Raw genomic sequence first — 19,755 nt, 5'->3', positions numbered from 1 at the left:
AGGTGGAAAGAAGATAGGCTGTGAGTCAAGAATTTCCATCTTACACAGCTCTGAAATTAGCATCTGACCGATGGTGTTGAAATAAAATCATTTTAACAAGATCCTGGACTTTGGTTTTAACATGAGGAAACTCACAGGAACAATAGGTGCCTTCGTGAGACCTAGGACTTTCTGGGAAACTATAAATACATAACGTTTTTAACACATAATACTATCACAGCAGTTTACCCAAAACATGGTTCTGAGTTGCTCTAACTTACTTATGCCACGATGCTTTAAGATTCTATTTCAAAGAGATTCATTAGAATACAATTAGAAATTTGTTTGAAATAGAAATCATCCACTCACTCCCTTTAGTTCACTGAATCTAATTTAAAGGCTTGAGTCAGTGGAAACAATCTTTCAATTCAGTGGTCCAAGTTCTGCATCCCCGGTGGCCTAATAAGCCATGAGATAAGGAGGGGGAACCGGCTGCCATGTATCTCTTGGGAAGGCAGTGAGGACAAGAAAACCATATCATAGCCAATGAGTCTTGGAAGGGAGACCTGTTGCCTGTCAAATCTTTAGTAGATGAGGTACATATTTTAAGTGGCCATCCTTTGACTTGTCATTTCCTCATTTGGGGCAAAAGCATTTAACTGCTAAACTACAAATTTATGCAATTCGGGATCAGTTGCTCCAGGATTTTTTTGTTATCTCTGCCTCTGAAAAAAGAAGTTTTTTTGTTGTTTTCAAAGACACTTGATATTTAAAGTATTATTAAAGTATAATAATGTAGTTTATTTGACAACCTATTTTTAATATGTTTTGAAAGCTTGGATTCTCTCTCTACTTATAGAAGTTCTCATTTTTGCTGCTAAATATCTTATTTGATAATGATCAACTAAAACAGGAGAAATTCTCTTCCTTTCAAAAAAAAATGTTCACTTGATAATGAAATGGTGAAATAATTTTTTCTGCATATTAAAACACACCAACAAAAACCCCACATATAATTTAATATAAAATACACGGATGGCAATATGCACAAAATTTCATTCTTTTCATAGCACTACTAATGATATTCAGTGTCCAACATACTACTTTGAATGACATTATTAATAATTAATATAACTGAATCACTTTGCTGTATACTTGAAACACATTATAAAATACCTATACCTCAATTTTAAAAATGGACACAATATAATTTTTTTCAATAAAAGGATTACTAATTTAAAAAATTAACATTTTCCTAAACCTGTGTGATATGCTTGGTTTTCTAAAGCACAAATTTCTGTCAATATTAATGACATGTAATAGCTGAATCAGTAAAAACGAACAACCTCAAGATACGATTTTATTAGGCAACTCTTAAGTAAAACTCTTTCAAATTTATGAACTATCCCAAGTTAGCCTCTTGAGGTTTATTTCTAAAAACTGAAAATCATGAATTAAAAATCATGTAATGTTTTATGCTGACATATCAGATATACAAAACCTTCCAATGTTACAAAGACTATCCAGATAACCTTCACCCAGATTCCTCAAATGTTAACATTTTATCACATTTGCATTATCACACTTCAGTCCCTCTACCTAGCTATAAAACCTTGTCTATTATCACAGCTATGAGTCTTGATAATCCAAACACCAACATCACAAAAGCCTTAGGTTTGAAGATCCTAGAAACAGGTGTCAAAAGACAAGAAAGGCAGGCTTTTCACAATATTTAACAAGAAGCCCTCCACCACAGTAGCAATGAGGACTAGAAGTCAAAGGTTTGTCATCTAGGGTGACTTTAGACAAGACGCTGAACTTTTAACTTGAACTTCCTCATTCTGTATGGCAGGAAGCTCATAACTAGTGGACCCATATCTCAGGGAAGGTGTGAAAGTCAAATATAAAAGGAACAACTCCCAGGAAGAGTTAACAATTCTAAATCTATATGCATCAGACAATGCAACCTCAAAATACAAAAGTCCTCCCCCCCAAAATATGTCTCAGAATTAACAAAAATTGACAAATCACAACCACAGAGTAACAATTTTAACATATCTCCCTCAGAAACCAAAAGATCAAGTATCAAAAATTAGTGGGGAATAGCTATATTTGAAGACAATTAACAAGCTAAATCTACTGTATATATATAGATTCCTACAAACAATTAGAAAACACACATTCTAAGGCACACAAACAACACTTAAAAATTACTGACATATTAGGCCACAAATGTCGCAAGAAAATATCAAAAAACTGGTATCGGGGACTTCCCTGGCGGTCCAGTGGTTAAGACTTCACCTTCCAATGCAGGGGGTGTGGGTTTGATCCCTGGTTGGGGAGCTAAGATCCCACATGCTTAGCAGCCAAAAAACCAAAACATAAAACAGAAGCAATATTGTAACAAATTCAATAAAGACTTTTAAAATGGTCCACATCAAAAAATCTTAAAAAAAAAAACTGGTATCACACAGACTGTGTTCTTTAGCCACAATTCTCTGAAATTGAAAATTAAAAATAAGCAGTTAAAAAAATTCATACAATTTGGTTTTTAAAAAGTACTTCTGAATAATTCATGGGTTAAAAAAGAAATATGTAATAAGCACAAAGCATCACAAGCTGGGAAAAAGTATTTACAACGTGCCACATATGAAACTTATGGGATGCAGTGAAAACTGAACTTAGAGAAAAAATTACGTTACCTGAATACATTAGTAAGCAAGAAAATTAAACAGCTAAGTGTTCAACTCAAAAATCAAAGAATAAAATTTAACAACAATTTTGATTAGAAAAGACATCTCTTAAACTAGAAATAGACCTGATAATGGGTACCTACACCAAACCTACTACAAAATCAAACTTGATGGTAAATTATTAGAAGAATTTTCTTTAAGATAAGGAATAAGACAAGAATGCCCATTACCACCTCTATTATTGCAGGTCTTAGTAAGATAGAAAAATATATAAGTATAAAGATCAAAAGGAAAGACTAATTCACAGACTGTCTTCATAAAAAAAAAACTCCAGAAAACCTATTAGAACAAAAAAAATCCATAAAAATTAATTTAACAAAAGGTCTAAAACATCTTTATAGATATAATTATAAAGTTATCTACGAAAAAAGATATAAGCCAAACAGATGGAAAGATAAACCATGTTCATGAACAGAAAGAATTAACATCATAAAGATGGCAATTCTGCCTAATTAATCTGTGTATTCAATGCAATTCAGTCAAAATCCCAGTGGTATTTTACAAAATTTGATACACCGATGCTAAAATTTATAAATTTATTTATTTAATTTATTTTTGGCTGCGTTGGGTCTTCATTGCTGCACGCAGGCTTTCCCTAGTTTCAGCGAGTGGGGGTTACTCTTGGTTGTGGTGAGCTGGCTTCTCATTGCAGTGGCTTCTCTTGTTGTGGAGCATGGGCTCTAGGCATGCGGGCTTCAGTGTTGTGTTGTGGCACACGGGCTCAGTAGTTGTGGCTCGCGGGCTTAGTTGCTCCGCGGCATGTGGGACCTTCCCAGACCAGGGCTCAAACCCGTGTCCCCTGCATTGGCAGGCAGATTCTTAACCACTGAGCCACGAGGGAAGCCCCCGATGCTAAAATTTACATGGAAGAATAATGATATAAATTTCAAGAGTAATCTGTATTGAAAGAAAAATAAAAAGGGGAAGGGGAATTTATTTTTGATAGATGGTCAAGGAAGGCCTGAGAAGGTAACAGGACCAAAGATCTGAATGGAGGGAGAAAGTGAGTCTTTCAGATGGAAGGAATAAAATAAGATGACTACAGTTCATACTGTAAACTAAAAAAAAATTCCTGATATATTAAATAAAGTCCTAAATGTGAACAGTAAAACTTTATAACCTTTAGAAAAAAAAATTGGAGACTGTTTCTAAGACATTTGGGTAGGAAAGAATTTCTTTTTTTAATCGAAATATTGTCAACATACAATATTATGTTAGCTTCAGGTGTATTACATAATGATTTGACATTTGCATACATTATGAAATGATCACCACAATAAGTCTAGTAAATATCTATCACCATATAAAGTTATTACGATATTATTAAGAATTTCTTGGTTACCAAAGGGAAAAGGTAGGGAGAAGGGATAAATTAGGAGTTTGGGATTAACATATACACACTACTATATATAAAATAATCAACAAGGACCTACTGTATAGCACAGGGAACTCTACTCAATATTCTGTAATAATCTATATGGGAAAAGAATCTGAAAAAGAAGAGATATATTTATATGTATAACTGAATCACTTTGCTGTACACCTGAAACTAACACAACATTGTAAGTCAACTATACTCCAATATAAAACAAAAATTTTTTAAATATATTATTAAGAATTCTTAAAGAAGGCACAAAAAACATACAGTATAAGAAAATTCAGACCAATGTGACTTCATGAAAACAAAAGTTGCTCTCTAAGAAAATATCCTGAAAAATTAAAAGCGCAAGTCATAAGCTGGGAGAAAATATTTACAATGCACATAACTAATAAAAAATTAGTATCCAACATATAAAGAACCACTGCAAACCAATAACAAAAAAAGAAAGAAAAAGAAAAGAAAAAGGGCAAAGGCTACTCGCAAAGTAAGTATCAGACTTGTATAGTCAACATGGAAATAAATTAAACGAAAACTAAAGAGGCTACACAAGAAAAGCTATAAACTGTCATCGTTAATGTTTATTTTCATACATAAAATAACTTTTCCCGGGCTTCCCTGGTGGCGCAGTGGTTGAGAGTCCACCTGCCGATGCGGGGGACACGGGTTCGTGCCCCGGTCCGGGAAGATCCCACATGCCGCGGAGCGGCTGGGCCCGTGAGCCGTGGCTGCTGAGCCTGCGCGACCAGAGCCTGTGCTCCGCAACGGGAGAGGCCGCAACAGTGAGAGGCCTGCGTACCGCAAAAAAACAAAAACAACAACAACAACAACAAAATAAAAACTTTTCCCAAGTCAGTTCTGCACAAGAATTTTAAGTTTTATTTTTTTTAATGTATTCAATTACTTTGTTAGGGCCATTTTAGCTGATGACAGGTTCAAAACTATATGCGTGGTACCACGCTGCAGAAAGAAAACATCAGTTCTGGTTAAGGTCTACTGAGAAATGTGGGAAGAGAAAGGAAAAGTTTAAACTATTTTGAGACGTTCTAACTGACTTCAGTCTTATCTGAACTTTGCCAAGTATGAGGTATCCAATCTCCTACCTAAAATAAAGACATTGCCCTAGTGCTGCTGTGGTTACTTAAAATAGATGTTAAAATATAAATAAATAACAGTCTTGATCTAGAATGAAGCCTTCCATAGAAAGGGGATTTGTGGACACAAGTGGGAACACCATTTAAACTCATAACCTATGACAGAGCTCCCTCTGCCGGCCCAGAGAAAGTACAAGGACCCTGACACTGACACAGAACCTCTCAAGTCACCTCAGGAATGTGCCCTTCAAATAGTGAGGGCAAAGTTCTTCTATGGTCCTAATGCAAAAAAACCCAGTGACACAGACAAACAGGAGAAGCCTTCCAAAATCCCCAAACTGATAGCTTATCCAGGCACGGGTTTTCAAAGTAGTGTGGACAATGGTTTACCTCTATGGTTCTGACAGGTATTCTTGGGGTCTCTCATAAAGCAATCAAATCACACCCCACTCTAACCCTCCCTCCAACCGCAATCTGATTCTTTATGGTAGATTCAGATATACACAACCAAAACATACTCCCTCAGATGTAACAAAATCATCAGAGGCAGGTTCCCTTTGAAAACCTTGTGCCCTTTGTGTCTGGAAATCCTGGGCAGACACAGAGCGAGGCTAGGTACTCAAACAACCAGCAAGGGACACTGCAAGCTGAGACTTGCCATCAGATGTCCTTGTAACGTGAGCCTTGGTCCTGTCCCTTAACAACTTAATAAAGGGGCTCTGCTGAGGAGCAGGATAATATAATGGTTAAGAGCATGAGCTTTGAAATCAAACGTATTTGGCTTCAGGTCTTGGCTCTTCTGTTACTCACTATGTAATCACGAGCAAGTTACTTAGTCTCTTTGCAATTCAGTTTCTGCTTCTGTAAGAGGCCGGGGGCGGGCTATGAAAACACCACACATCACGGTTGTAATGATTAAAATATATGAAATGCTTATAAAGGATTAAGCACTGTACCTGGTAGATATTAAGTGCCTAATCATTAATGATTATTATTAACGTTATAATGTCTATCTTCTTGGGTATAATAAATAATTTATATATAAAAACAATTGTTTGACATGTACACACTGCTATATTTAAAATGGATAACCAACAAGGACCTACTGTATAGCACAGGGAACTCCGCTCAATATTATGTAACAACCTAAATGGGAAGAGAATTCGAAAAAGAATAGATACATATATACGTTAAAAAAAAAAAAAGAAAAAAACACAACTGTTTCTTAAAAAGAAAAAAAAAGGTATCTTTGGAATCCCCTCAAAAGCCAGCACCAGTCTTACCATGAATTTTCATGGGTTTTATATTATGGATCTAATGCCCATTAACATAAGGGTAGGCTTCCCGAACAAATCAGAAGTTCAGTAGAATGAAAAGACCATAGACTTTGGAGTTCTTTGAATTCCCAGCTCCCGCGTTTACTAGCCATGTGACCATAGCAAATGTTAGCCACCGAAAAAATCGCAATGTCTGGGTCAAACAGCTGATTAGACATGGCTCAAAAAGGAATTATAGAATTAGAAGATGAATCCAGGGCTAACACCCAGAAAGTGGCACAGAGAGATTTTAAAAAATGGAAAATATAAAGGAGAAATTGCTGTAAAGGGAAGAAACTAAGGATACTGACAGCTGCTACTAATCCTTGTGGAAGGTAAACTGGTACAAACCTTCTGGAGGACAATATGGCAATACCTGCACGTTAACTTGTTCAAACATTTCTGGAAATTTTTCCTAGGAAACATTAAAAGGAAGGCAAAATTTGTATGTAGGATGTTCCCTGCAGAGTTATTTGTACTAGTGAAAAACTGGAAACAACCAAAATGCCCAGCAACGGGTAAATGATCAAAAAACACTGTTAAGTGTGATAAATATAAAAAGGACTATGCAACAACATGAAAAATGTATATGCTTATTCAGGAGAAATTAATCAGAAATTAGAATATCTAAGCAAATTATTACCATATAGGAACTATACAGGCATATGGTCAAGAAAAGGAGTTCTTTGCTGGAGTGAGAGGACTTAGGGGTGAACTACTTTCTTTTGTAACAGTGCACTAATACTGTTGTAATACTGTTGGTATAAATAATTTTTAATACAGTAAATGAGAACAGAGGCATTTGAAATATCTAACTTTTCTAAGGTACTAGGTGAAACCTTATTCATTTTCACAAATTTTAACCTGTAGAAACTTCAGTTCTATATTAGTCATGAGTTATATCATTTTTATAAACAATTAGAGCTACAAGGGACAAGGAAAATAAAGAAAATTAATAACTCTTTATTTTTATTGATTAAGGCTCTGAGGCCCATATAAGGAAAGAAATTGTCCAATGTAACACAGATAGTTATTATCTAAGCCAAGCTCGGTCAGATAGTCTCCTTTAAATGTTTAGAAATCGATATGAAGAAGTGGTCTAATGTCTGAGACCTGCTTTAAATTAATTCAGTTTGTTATTCTCTTTGGTGGAGAGCTGAAATATGATGGGCAGTGAGTTATTTTTGAAACTGGTTACATGTCAATAGGGGTCATGATATTATTCTGTGTAACTGTATATATTTTCATCTTCCATAATGAAAAGCTTCAATAGCTCCTAAAATAATGAGTAAAGATCTCAGAATTAAGTGGCGAATCTATCTAACTTGTGACTCAAAACTGAATTACAAGACCTGAAACAGATTGTGAACTAAGTTTACTTAACGTCACTTAGCTGTGACTGTTGAGGTTTTTAAATGGGTTTTTCCCTCATGACTATAATAAAAGATTCATGTTTCTCATTAGACATGCTAAAACTATCCAAGCTCAGAAACTGAACAAACAACCCACTGAATTAATGAGCACTTAAAATACGAAAATTACATTTGGAACAAAATTAATTCTTTAAATTTAAAAAGGTGGATTTCCCATAACACGTACATGCACAACACATGTTAATGGGTCAGTCTAGTTATGTTACACAGGGATTACAATCATCTGCATAATTAAAGCCCTTAAAACAAGCAGAAGATATAGCATTCCGAGTCAACAAAAAGAAGTCAGCAGCTCACTGCTGCAAAACAAAACTTCCTAACAAATCACACGGGCTAGCTACTTAAAAGAGCAAAAGAAAAAATAAATTTAGTACGTATCATTCACTCGATAATTTACGTAACACCAAATCTTGAGTCCAGGGAATGAAACATACTGTAAGAACACATTTTCGATAAGGATTTAAAGAGAGACTAACAGGTAGTGACAATGTTTTAATAAACTCTTTGTAAATATCCATTTTTAAGGCCATAGAAAACAGTGCAAGGAGGAAGAAGGGAGAAAAAAAGGATTCTTAAGGCAATGCAGAATTCAAAGTCCTAATTTACAGGATACACTATGATATCGGCAGTATTTCTGGTGGGATTTTTTTCTCTGATAATAACTCTAGAAAATAATTTGGAAAATAAATAAAATTTAAAATACCTATAATCCCATTATCTACTTTTAATATTTGGTTTATTTTCCTCTGGCCTTTTGATTGGTTTTTTCAGTCTTTTTTCTATGTACATATTAACATGTTAATTTATCTTTTTACTTTTGTAAAGCTAGAATATAATTTCTCTATATCTTCAATTATTTTCTTGGGCCAAATTCCTAGAAGTGGAATTTACTGAGTGAAAGGCTTGAATTTTTTAAACTCTTGATATGCACTACATTCCGGAAAAGTTAGATCTATTTACACATCCATCAGTAGTATTACTACTCTTTCACCATTTGTATAATTCTGACCTGAAGCCAAACACAGATGATGAGCCTTGGCCCCAAAATAGAAAAAAGAAAACAAGAAAACCTTTTCCCTTCAAAAACAAAGGGTTGGTTATAAATACACAGACCTGGAAGGTGAAAATTCAAGAGGGCTGCCTGAGATCTAAAGCCCTGGAACCGTGTGTTCTAGCCGCAATAAACCAGCTGCAGTTGCCCTGAACTCACTGCCACTTGGACTTTGTGGACACGGCTCCCTCTGCTGGAACATCTCCACCCACCCTACTCACTGCCAACCTTCCTGCCTTTTTCCTCCAGAAATTTGTCAGTAATCCCCAGCCTAAATTAAATACTCTTCCACTCTGCTTCGCCAACACCCTCAGATTACCTCTGTTTTAAAGCCCATTTCATATGCTGAAGTGTAATTAAATGGTCTGTCCCACAGACTAGACAGTGACTTCCTTCAGGGCAAGGACTGTTTCTTCATTCCCTGCTGTATCCTCAGCATCTAGCAAAGTACCTGGGATACTGAAGAGAAATTTATTGAATGAATTAATCAATCACAAAGCAGTTGGTCTAAGGCAGTGGTTAGAGAACTTTTTCTGTCTGTAAAGGATCAGACAGTAAACTTTTCAGGCTTTGGGGGCCACATGGTCTCAGTCACGACTGCTCAGCTCTGCCTTTGTAGTGCAAAAGCAGTCATAGACAATAGCAAATGAATGGACATGGCTGTGTTCCAATAAAACTTTATTGCTAAAACCAGGTGTCAGGCCAGATTTGGCCTGTGGACCATAGTTTGCCAATCAGTCCCTGGTTTCGAGGAAGAAACTCTAAATTTTAAAAAAAGGAAGGAAAATATTACTTATATGTGGAATCTAAAAAAGTGGTACAAATGAACTTATTTACCAAACAGAAATAGTCACAGATATAGAAAACAAACTTTTGGTTACCAAGGGGGAAAGGAGAGGGGAGGGATAAATTGGGAGATTGGGATTGACATATACATACTACAATATATAAAATAGATAACTAATAAGGATCTACTGTATAGCCCAGGGAACTCTTCTCAATACTCCATAATGACCTATACAGGAAAAGAATCTAAAAAAGCGTGGTTTTAAGTATATGTATAAGTGATTCACAGCAGAAATTAACACAACATTGTATATCAACTATATGCCAATAAAAATTAATTAAAAATAAAGTAAAAGAAAAAAGGAAAGAAAAAAAAAGATGATGAGAAGATCATAGAGACTTAATGCTTTAAACCTACACAAAGCTCAGGCTAAATTGTACGTTTAGAACCCAATTATTATTACCACTTTGTACTCCCAAATTCCTTTTCTCCATGGCTTGGTCTGTAATGCACAGAGTAAAGGGAAAGGAAACAACTGAAGGGAGAGGAAAGGATGGCCCTCTTCAACGGGAACTGAGCACAGGTGTTAGGCCTCAGTCACAGGCCAAGTAAAAATGATCAGCAGCATAAGAAAAGCAGCAGAGATGGGCTTACACTAGAAGGGACTGGATAGGACTCTTCAGTTTGTACATTCATCCTTAACAGACTGACTGAGAACTGGTAAGTCTGGTTTAGACACACAGAGTACCGTGAAAACAGACTGAAGATAATATGTATGATAAATAGCTCAGAATTTCACTACACTTTGAATTATGCATCAAAACAACGTCTGTGCTACGTAGAAGTAAAATGTATAATAATGAAAGCACAAAGGAGAGGAGGGAGAAGCAAAAGAAGATATGCAAATGACCAAGAAATACATGAAAATATGCTCAAAAGCATTAGTCATTAGGAAAATGTAAGTTAAAACCACTATGAAATACCACTACACACCTACTAGGTCGTCTACATTTACAAAGCCTGCCCATACCAAGTGCTGGCCCAGATGTAGAACCATTGGAACCATCATACATTGATCTGGGCAATATAAATTAAACAGTCACGTAATCACCTAAATCAGTAACAATCAGTATAAATTAAACAAAAATAAAATAAACAATCACTTTGGAAAAAAGAAACAAAAAACAAATGTATGTGCTCACCTCCACAGATCAAGGAAAAGAAGGAAAAAGTGACAACATTCAACGAGAGAACGGCCGTTCAGGTTTGAAAGTCAATCCCTTCTTGTTGTTTATGCTTTCCTGCCTCTGATTCCACATGCCAGCTTCCTCCCTCCCCGAACCCTCCACTGCTGCCCCAACCCTCCAACACTCTTACTCCTTTGACTGTGACAACAGACGGGAGCTTCAAGACTGAGTCCATGTGGACCATGAGAATCTGCTCTCTCTGGAAATGTGCGTGGTCTGCCTGCGAAGTTAGTCTGTTTAATCAGAGCCTTACTTTTCATAGTGCCTTCCTCTTCCTCCTCCTCTGAGTTGATCACCATGGTGCCCAGCTGAGATGGCAACGTGTCATCATGTTCGATCATAGTATTGGCCCCGTCACTCATGGTGCTGGCTACTCGGACGGTGCCCATCTCGTCCCCCGCTGCTCGGACCATTGTGCCAGAATCCATTTCATCCTCCTCCTGGAAAAGGACGAAATCTCAAATGAGGGCGAATTTGATCAAAAGATTGAGTTTTCTGTATGCATAGCTGATTCACTTTGTTGTGGAGCGGAAGCTGACACACCATTTGAAGCAATTATACGCCAATAAAAAAAAAAAAGATTGAGTTTTCTGAATTACTCTTACTATCTTGGTGCAAATATTTCTGGATTTGATGCTTACCTGGGTTCTAAACCCAACTCTCTAGAACCGAGAGCACTCTTTTTTAATTGAACTATAATTGATGCACAATATTATATATGTTACAGGTGTAAAAGACATTGGGTCACGATTTTTAAAGGTTATACCCCATTGACAGTGCTCTTATTCAACCAAAGAAGATCACACACATGTAAAGTCTACATATTTAGTATGGATCCTAGACTCCCCAAAAGGGCCTGGGAAAATCCAGTCTCAGACCTGAGCATTCTCTTTCCCGAATAAAAAGTTAAACTGAAGAAAAGATAAGGAGGCAAGAGAATAAAATGTGGAAGTGTCTGAGGAAGCACTGGGAGACGAACAGACACAGACCCAGCAAGCCTCTAGCAAGCCCTGGTCCCAGGCAGGACACGGTCAGCAAGAAGAGCCTCCAGTTCCAGGTGGAACCCACATCTCCAACTCATCTTACCTGGCTGGCAATCATGAAATAACAAGCACTGACGCCCGAGGCCCACCACAACGCCTGCCACTGCCACTCACTGAGTTTTCTTCATCGTCCTGGTCCACCTCCCGCTGCTGGGCTTCCTGGCGTTTCAGCTTCACGTCCATGGCTTCGTTAATTAAATCCCGCAGTATGGACACTCCTTTGGCACTCTTGACAAATGGGTGCTTAGCAAGAAAGTTGAAGACGGTTTATATGGCACCAGTGCCAAAACACTGCCTGGCACACAGTAGGCACTTGACAATCTTTGTTGAATCAATCAGTGAATCTAATCTTTCTCTTTATGCTTCGGACTACAGCTAACCCACACTTGCTTTATAATGGTGAGCAGGTGCATGCAGGCTTGGCCCACCTTTTCTGGCTTGGCTGGAATGTTTCCTCCATTTCTCTCTACCAACTCTGGAGATTCTCAACAGGCTGGCATTGCCCCCTAGAGGAAGTTCTGTAAACATCTTGGGAGCTTGTTGCTACAATGTTTAGAGAACACAAACTACATGGGACATAGGAAAGGGGGCAGAGACACAAGTAATCCCGTAACATGTGGAACAGTCTTATACAACAACGAACCACAGCAAATTCTCCATATCTTTAAAATGTCTCAGAGTACATATACACTTTGATAAATAATGCCTACGAACTTCTTTACGAGATAAGCAAAAAGTCTAGTAATTTGGGAGGTGATTCTGGAGAGGGGGCTTAAGCGGAATAAAGACATTGTTCAGAAATCACTGAATAGTTTACTCCTCCTGCTTGTTCTTTCTATTCAATGTCCTATAGCATTTCCAACTATGTATTTAGGTAAAAAGGATTTTAGTGCCGAAGTGTAGTTACTACAGAAATACTAAAACTGGTCACTAATATGTAACAGATGTAGGCCCCAATATTATTCAATCTGCAAAGATACTTGAAACACAGGGATATTGCTGACTTTCCTTCATAGAAATAGTTTAAAGTTTTTAATGTTAATACCATCTTATATTTTTGTTGTCTGCCTTTGTAACACAGTAAGAAATCTATACTGTGAAAGTTACATGTGGAAATTCTTTTTTTTTGCGGGGGGGGGGAACATTGCCTATTGTTTTCCAAACTTATTCTGACATTGCCCTCAGTGTTTATCTGTAATCCATTCTCTGTTCCCCAGCACCCACCAGAGGATATGGGCTCCAAGGTCTTTGCAAGGACCCTAGAAGCGGACAGTATACCTCAACGTGTGTTACGATCGAAATACAGAAGATATCTTGTCCATAAAACTGCATCAGTACCCCATCCAGGCAGGAAAAGAATTTGCCACTACTCTTGGAAATAAGACCCAGCTTATTTGCAAGAATATCGTATTTCCTTGTTCTCTCCACTGGGCAAGTCTATAAGATCATTTCCCTCCTCTTATATATAAATGAGTCTGCCCTGTTATTACTTAACATTAGATTTCTGTTAGTGTCCATACACTCATTTTCCTGTGTTTCTTGAATGGAATGGTTTCTGTTCTTCTTACTGCTCTTAAATCTAAACTCATTCATGATGCTAGATACAGTTGTCTCCTTACTTCATTATGTCTATAACTTGAAAAGCTGGAGCATTTCTATATTGACATTTGTATTATTATAAATTATTATTCTTATATTTCTCCATCATAGCACCAACATTACCCTGATCCTTTTTAAACTTTGGGCATAAACAGACTTTAGCATCTATGAGTTTCATTCCAAAAGGACTATAAATGTTATATAAATGTTAAAAAAAATATGCATTGGTTATAAAAAGGGGGCATTGGATCTGACATGACTGAAAACCATTGGCCTAGCTCAGTAATAATAGCAGGTATTTGTCAAATCCATTATATACTACCTTTAATATGTGTAAAGCATTGTTCAAAGTCATACACATTATATCACTTAATCTTCACAACCAACTATGGGGCAGGTACTTGATCTCCACTGTATAGATAAGAAAACTAAAGTAACAGAGAGGTTATGTTACTTGCCCAAGGTCACAGAGCTAGCAAACAGGGAGCTATGATTCAAACCCCAGGACAGGCTCCAGAATCCAAGCTCCTAACTATTAAGCACACTGCCTGCCAAACCCCACCCATCCTTCAAGGCCCAAGCACACAGGTTACCTCCTCCAGGAAAGCAGTCCTGGTATCTTTAGTCCAAAGTGGCCTCTTTCCACCCTGAGCTACAACAGCACCTACCATTGATCCCAGTTCTCTGTCAGAACTGGGTATCTTTAATGGAACTCCTGCTTTGGGATCAAAAAGACTTAGGTTCTAATCCTGGCTTCGCTGTTTACCAGCTAAGTGGCTCTAAATGAGTTAACTCTCTAAATCTTCATTTTCTCACCTATAAAAGTAAATTTATACCCCTCTCTCACAGGGTGTATGTGATGATTAAATGGCACAACATGCAAAGTATCTAGCACACAGTAGGTGTTCAATAAATGTCAGTTCCTGTTCTCTAATCCCATAGAGCCCTGTATTTTCTTATTATCTTGTTCAATGATTTAACTTTATCCTCTATGTCTTTTCTAAGCAGTTACATTCAAAGGGAATATTTTATACCTCTTTACCATCTCCATGTAGGTGGGTTAACAGCATCTTTTGGTCAGCCTGTGAATGAAACAGGAAGAGGCAGCACCCCAGGGTGATTCATACCTGTAGGAGTTGAGTGGCCGTGGCTCTCTGCTCAGGGCTCTTTATGAGACACTGCTTCACAAAATCCATGAAGCTATCTGACCACAATTCTGGCTTTCGGAATGTGGGAGGTGGGTTGGTAGGAATCATGAAGATTGCCTAGTTTAAAAAAAAAAAAATTGGCAAAATAAAAGTGATGCTCCAATAAAAATATGGCTGGAAATACATTTGGAGTTTGATAAAATATTTTTCTCTTCTCCACTAAAGCACATCCAAATTACAACAAAAATCCAGGTATCTCAAAGTAGATCACTATAACAAATATAATAATAGTGAAAATGTTTGAAATATTGTGAGAATTACCAAAATGTGACACAGAGACACAAAGTGAGCAAATGCTGTTGGAAAAATGGCGCTGATAGGGACTTCCCTGGTGGTCCGGTGGTTAAGGATCCGCCTTCCAATGCAGGGGACGTGGATTCGGTCCCTCGTCAGGGAATTAAGATCCCACATGCTGCGGGGCAACTAAGCCCACACACCGCAATTACTGAGCCCGCGTGCCCTAGGGCTGCGTGTCACAACTAGAGAGAAGCCCGCACGCTGCAACGAAGAGCTCACATGCCGCAACTAAGACCCAACTCAGCCAAACAAATAAACTAATTAATTTTTAAAAATAGTCTTTAAAAAAAAAGAAAAAGAAAAATGGCACTGATAGACTTTCTCAACACAGGGTTGCCACAAACTTTCAATGTGTCAAAAACTCAACAGAGTGAAGCACAATGAAATGAGGTATGTCTGTATTATTTATTGAGTTTCCAATAAAAGAGGTAGAGTTTTTTAAAAACAAAAAACTCTTGGGGCTTCCCTGGTGGCGCAGTGGTTGAGAGTTTGCCTGCCAATGCAGGGACACGGGTTCGAGCCCTGGTCTGGGAGGATCTCACATGCCACGGAGCAACTAGGCCCGTGAGCCACAACTACTGAGCCTGCGCATCTGGAGCCTGTGCTCCGCAACAAGAGAGGCCATGATAGTGAGAGGCCCGCACACCGCGATGAAGAGTGGCCCCCGCTCGCCGCAACTAGAGAAAGCCCTCGCACAGAAACGAAGACCCAACACAGCCAAAAATAAATAAATTAATTAATTAAAAACAAACAAAAACCCATAAAACTCTTTGCAATAATCAGCTTAAATTATATTCTTTAAATCTAAAAATATAACGAGTAAATCTTCCCACCCTTCTCCACTTCTGCCCCCCCAAAAAGACAGGAGCTTATCTTTGGGCACATGAATACTTTTTTAAAAACTGGGGGCTTCCCTGGTGGCGCCGTGGTTAAGAATCCACCTGCCAATGCAGGCGACACGGGTTCGAGCCCTGGTCCAGGAAGAGCCCACATGCCATGGAGCAACTAAGCCCACGCGCCACAACTACTGAGCCTGTGCTCTACAGCCTGCAAGCCACAACTAATGAGCCCATGTGCCACAACTACTGAAGCCCACGTGCCTAGAGCCTGTGCTCCGCAACAAGAGAAACCACTGCAATGAGAAGCCCGCGCACCACAACAAAGAGTAGCCCCCACTCGCTGCAACTAGAGAAAGCCCGTGCGCAGCAACAAAGAGCCAACGCAGCCAAAAATAAATAAATAAATAAAATAAATTTTAATAAATAAATAACTGTTAAGTCTATTAATAGAAGGACTATTTAATCAGAAGAGAGGAGGGGCTGAGTTGGACGGTATGGAGAAGACTATGGAGCCGCTGAAGAAGGTAGGGTCAAAGTATTGTAACAGTGCTATCATGAGGGGTTCTAGGGGTGGGGAAAGCCTGGAAACTGCTTAGCGTAGCTACACTGAAGGAGTTTCAATGGAGACTGAACCTACGGGCCCTTCATACTCTAAAAGTGGATGGAAGTTGGAGAGTACAGAGCCTCCAGAACTTATACATGTAAATACCTATAAGGGTCAGGCAGGAAAAAGACAACAAATGAATCAGACTGGGTGTCAGGGACATAAGTTTAAAAAAATAGTCCACTTTCCTCTTAATACTACTATAAAAAACATTAGAGAAAACACTGCAGTAAGTGATACTTGGCGAATAGGGAATCGTGGAGACTGACAAAGTGGAAAGACCATGCCCCGGATAAAGGAGAGGACTGCTGCTCAGCTCCAGTTAGTGTTGTTATGTTAAAATGTGAGCACCTGAACTATTAAAAGCATATACACTGCACAAGTCAACCACGCATGTCCTGGCCCACGTCCTACCAGAGGGCTACTAATACACAACCTCTAGAATGGAGAGGGGTGGATTACACTTGACTTCATTAGTGACTACAACTAGTGGAAGTGTATCATCACCTGGAGTCTAGACTGACACTTATCAATTATTTACAATTAATTCATTTATTGTTTGGTACCCAACCAAGTAAGTCATTTAACTAAGTCTCTAATGATCACCGGTAACTAACCACCCCACTGGTTTTCTGTCCATTTCCTTACCCTCATAGGATGGATATCGGCATATGGGGGCTTTCCTTCAGCCATTTCTATGGCTGTTATTCCCAACGACCAGATGTCTGCCACACAGTTGTACCCAATTTCCTGAATCACTTCCGGAGCCATCCAAAATGGTGTTCCTATCACTGTATTTCGCTTGGCCATGGTATCCTAAAATAGAAAGGAGAGAGATCAACACTAAGCAATAAAACTGTTGAGAAAAAGAGTCCCTTCCAGCAATAAGAAATGTCTTAGACTTGAAATACATACACAAACCATACTCAAGCATGATTGATCAAGTCACAAAAGAAATTCAAATGACATAGAAACATAAAAGATTCTCAATCAATTATTAAAACACAAAAAATAATCAATCGAGCTTCCCTGGTGGTGCAGTGGTTGAGAATCTGCCTGCTAATGCAGGGGACACGGGTTTGAGCCCTGGTCTGGGAAGATCCCACATGCTGCAGAGCAACTAGGCCCGTGAGCCACAACTACTGAGCCTGCGCATCTGGAGCCTGTGCTCCGCAACAAGAGAGGCCGCGATAGTGAGAGGCCCGCACACCGCGATGAAGAGTGGCCCCCACTCGCCGCAACTAGAGAAAGCCCTCGCACAGAAACGAAGACCCAACACAGCCAAAAATAAATAAATTAATTAATTAATTAAAAAATAATAATCAATCAATTAATGAAACACTAAAATGAGATTGATTACTATTAACTATTGCTGATAATAGCATAGATTAAAATACAGGCACTAAAATACAATGTTATAGGAGCATAAACTGATACAATGTTTTAGTATGCAACTTGGCAATATTTATTAACTTTATATGTCCATATCCTTTGATTCAAATCTATTTCTAGAAATGTATCCTATATGTAAGTACCCCAAGACATATGCACAAGTACTGTAGAAATATTTGTAATAGAAGGGGGAGAAAAAAGAAAAGGAAACAACACAACCTACTTCCAACTAAAGGAAGTAAGTTAAATATAATACATATCCATACAATGAAAAAAAAGGACCTAGATACACTTTTCTGACATGGAAAAAATGTACAGGACACATTGTGAAGCAAAAAACTTATGTTCAAAATTATATATAATACAGCCTTGTCTTTGTAAAAGAAAAACAATGATCAAAACAACAATAAAACAACAACCAATAATAATAAACATTGCTGTTATATGGATAGAAAAAAAAATCTCCAAGTAATATACACCAAACTATTAACAAGAGTCATATCTAGAAGACAGAATTACAAAAGACTTTTACTTTCCATCCCGTATACTTTTGTAACACTCAGCTGGATTATGTGAGTGTATATTACATGTGCAATCAGGAAATTTTAAAAAGAGAAAATTTAAAAAAGAGAAAATATGTGTGTACATATAGTACAAATATGATTTTCTGTTTTATAATATATATATTTTATATAATATTACACTGTATATATATAGTCTTACTTTGGGGCTTAAATAATATATGAATATAGTACACATGGGCAAATAACTACTTGCATACTTTCCCAGAATAGCATGGCCCTAATGAAAGAGAACCTTTCTAGAATTCCTGTGTTTTAGGAAGAGAAGGATTTTAAACAGAACTAAATAGACAACAGAACTTCCCATCATCATCACCCATGTTCCTTCTAAAATGTCTATCACTTAAGTTAGGTTATGCCAGTCAGGAGCAAACAACAGGTAATATTTTTAAATTGATCTCACTTTGTCAGTCCTACGTAAAAAATTAACAAAGGAACTAACTTACTGATTAAGTCATTTCCTTTGCTCTGAAACTTCAAATTTGCACCATTCAAGTGGTGACAGTCAATGTTGTTGTCAAGGTTTATTTCCAATTAGAAATGGATATCTGGATAATTAAACGTTTTTTGAACATTAAGAGTAATAAGTAGATACTAACCTAACTAGATCCGTATTACAAAGTTGTATTAGTATAGTAGCATAGCAATGGAAAATATTAAGTCCAGAAACAGATTTGGTATACAAACACACACACACCCCTATATGTATATAAATGTATAATTTGAAGATATGATTAAAACGTCATTTTTAAATCAGCAAGCAAAGGATAGATTATGGGGGGGAAAAAGCACTGGGCGACTGTCTATTCATTTGTAAGATTCTACACTTAAATTCCTACCTTATGCTTTCACCAAAGTAAGTTCAAATAGGATGAAAATTTAAATACAAAGAACAAAATCCAAAAAGTACTAAAGGAAAGTATAGATGAATAGCTATACAATGTTGAAGCAGAAAAGGACTTTTAAAGCATAACATCATGAAGATGGCAATATTTTCCAAATTGATTTATGATTCAACACAACCTCTACACAATTCAATTCAATCCCAACCAAAATCTCAATGACGTCCCACTGTTTGTGCTTTTACTGTCATATCCAAAAAATCACTGCCAAGACCAATGCCAAGGAGCATTTTCCCTATGCTTTCTTCTAGG

The 19,755-nt window shown here is 37.5% G+C and overlaps 1 protein-coding gene across 1 annotated transcript in view; it reads right to left on the bottom strand.

Annotated features, from left to right (window-relative positions):
- The window catches only part of STK4 (serine/threonine kinase 4), an 86,886-nt gene that overhangs the window by 47,373 nt on the left and 19,758 nt on the right, over positions 1–19,755 (bottom strand). Inside the window, exons 6-9 of the mRNA XM_082670350.1 lie at positions 17,277–17,444; positions 14,808–14,945; positions 12,196–12,324; positions 11,292–11,478 (exon numbers count right to left, since the gene is read on the bottom strand). Of these exons, the coding sequence (XP_082526476.1) occupies positions 11,292–11,478; positions 12,196–12,324; positions 14,808–14,945; positions 17,277–17,444 (622 nt within the window). The remainder of the gene's footprint in view (positions 1–11,291; positions 11,479–12,195; positions 12,325–14,807; positions 14,946–17,276; positions 17,445–19,755) is intronic.

Source organism: Grampus griseus (genome assembly GCF_964374135.1).
Source record: "Grampus griseus genome assembly, chromosome: 14".
Taxonomy (NCBI): domain Eukaryota; kingdom Metazoa; phylum Chordata; class Mammalia; order Artiodactyla; family Delphinidae; genus Grampus; species Grampus griseus.
This window is presented reverse-complemented; position numbering and strand designations above follow the sequence as displayed.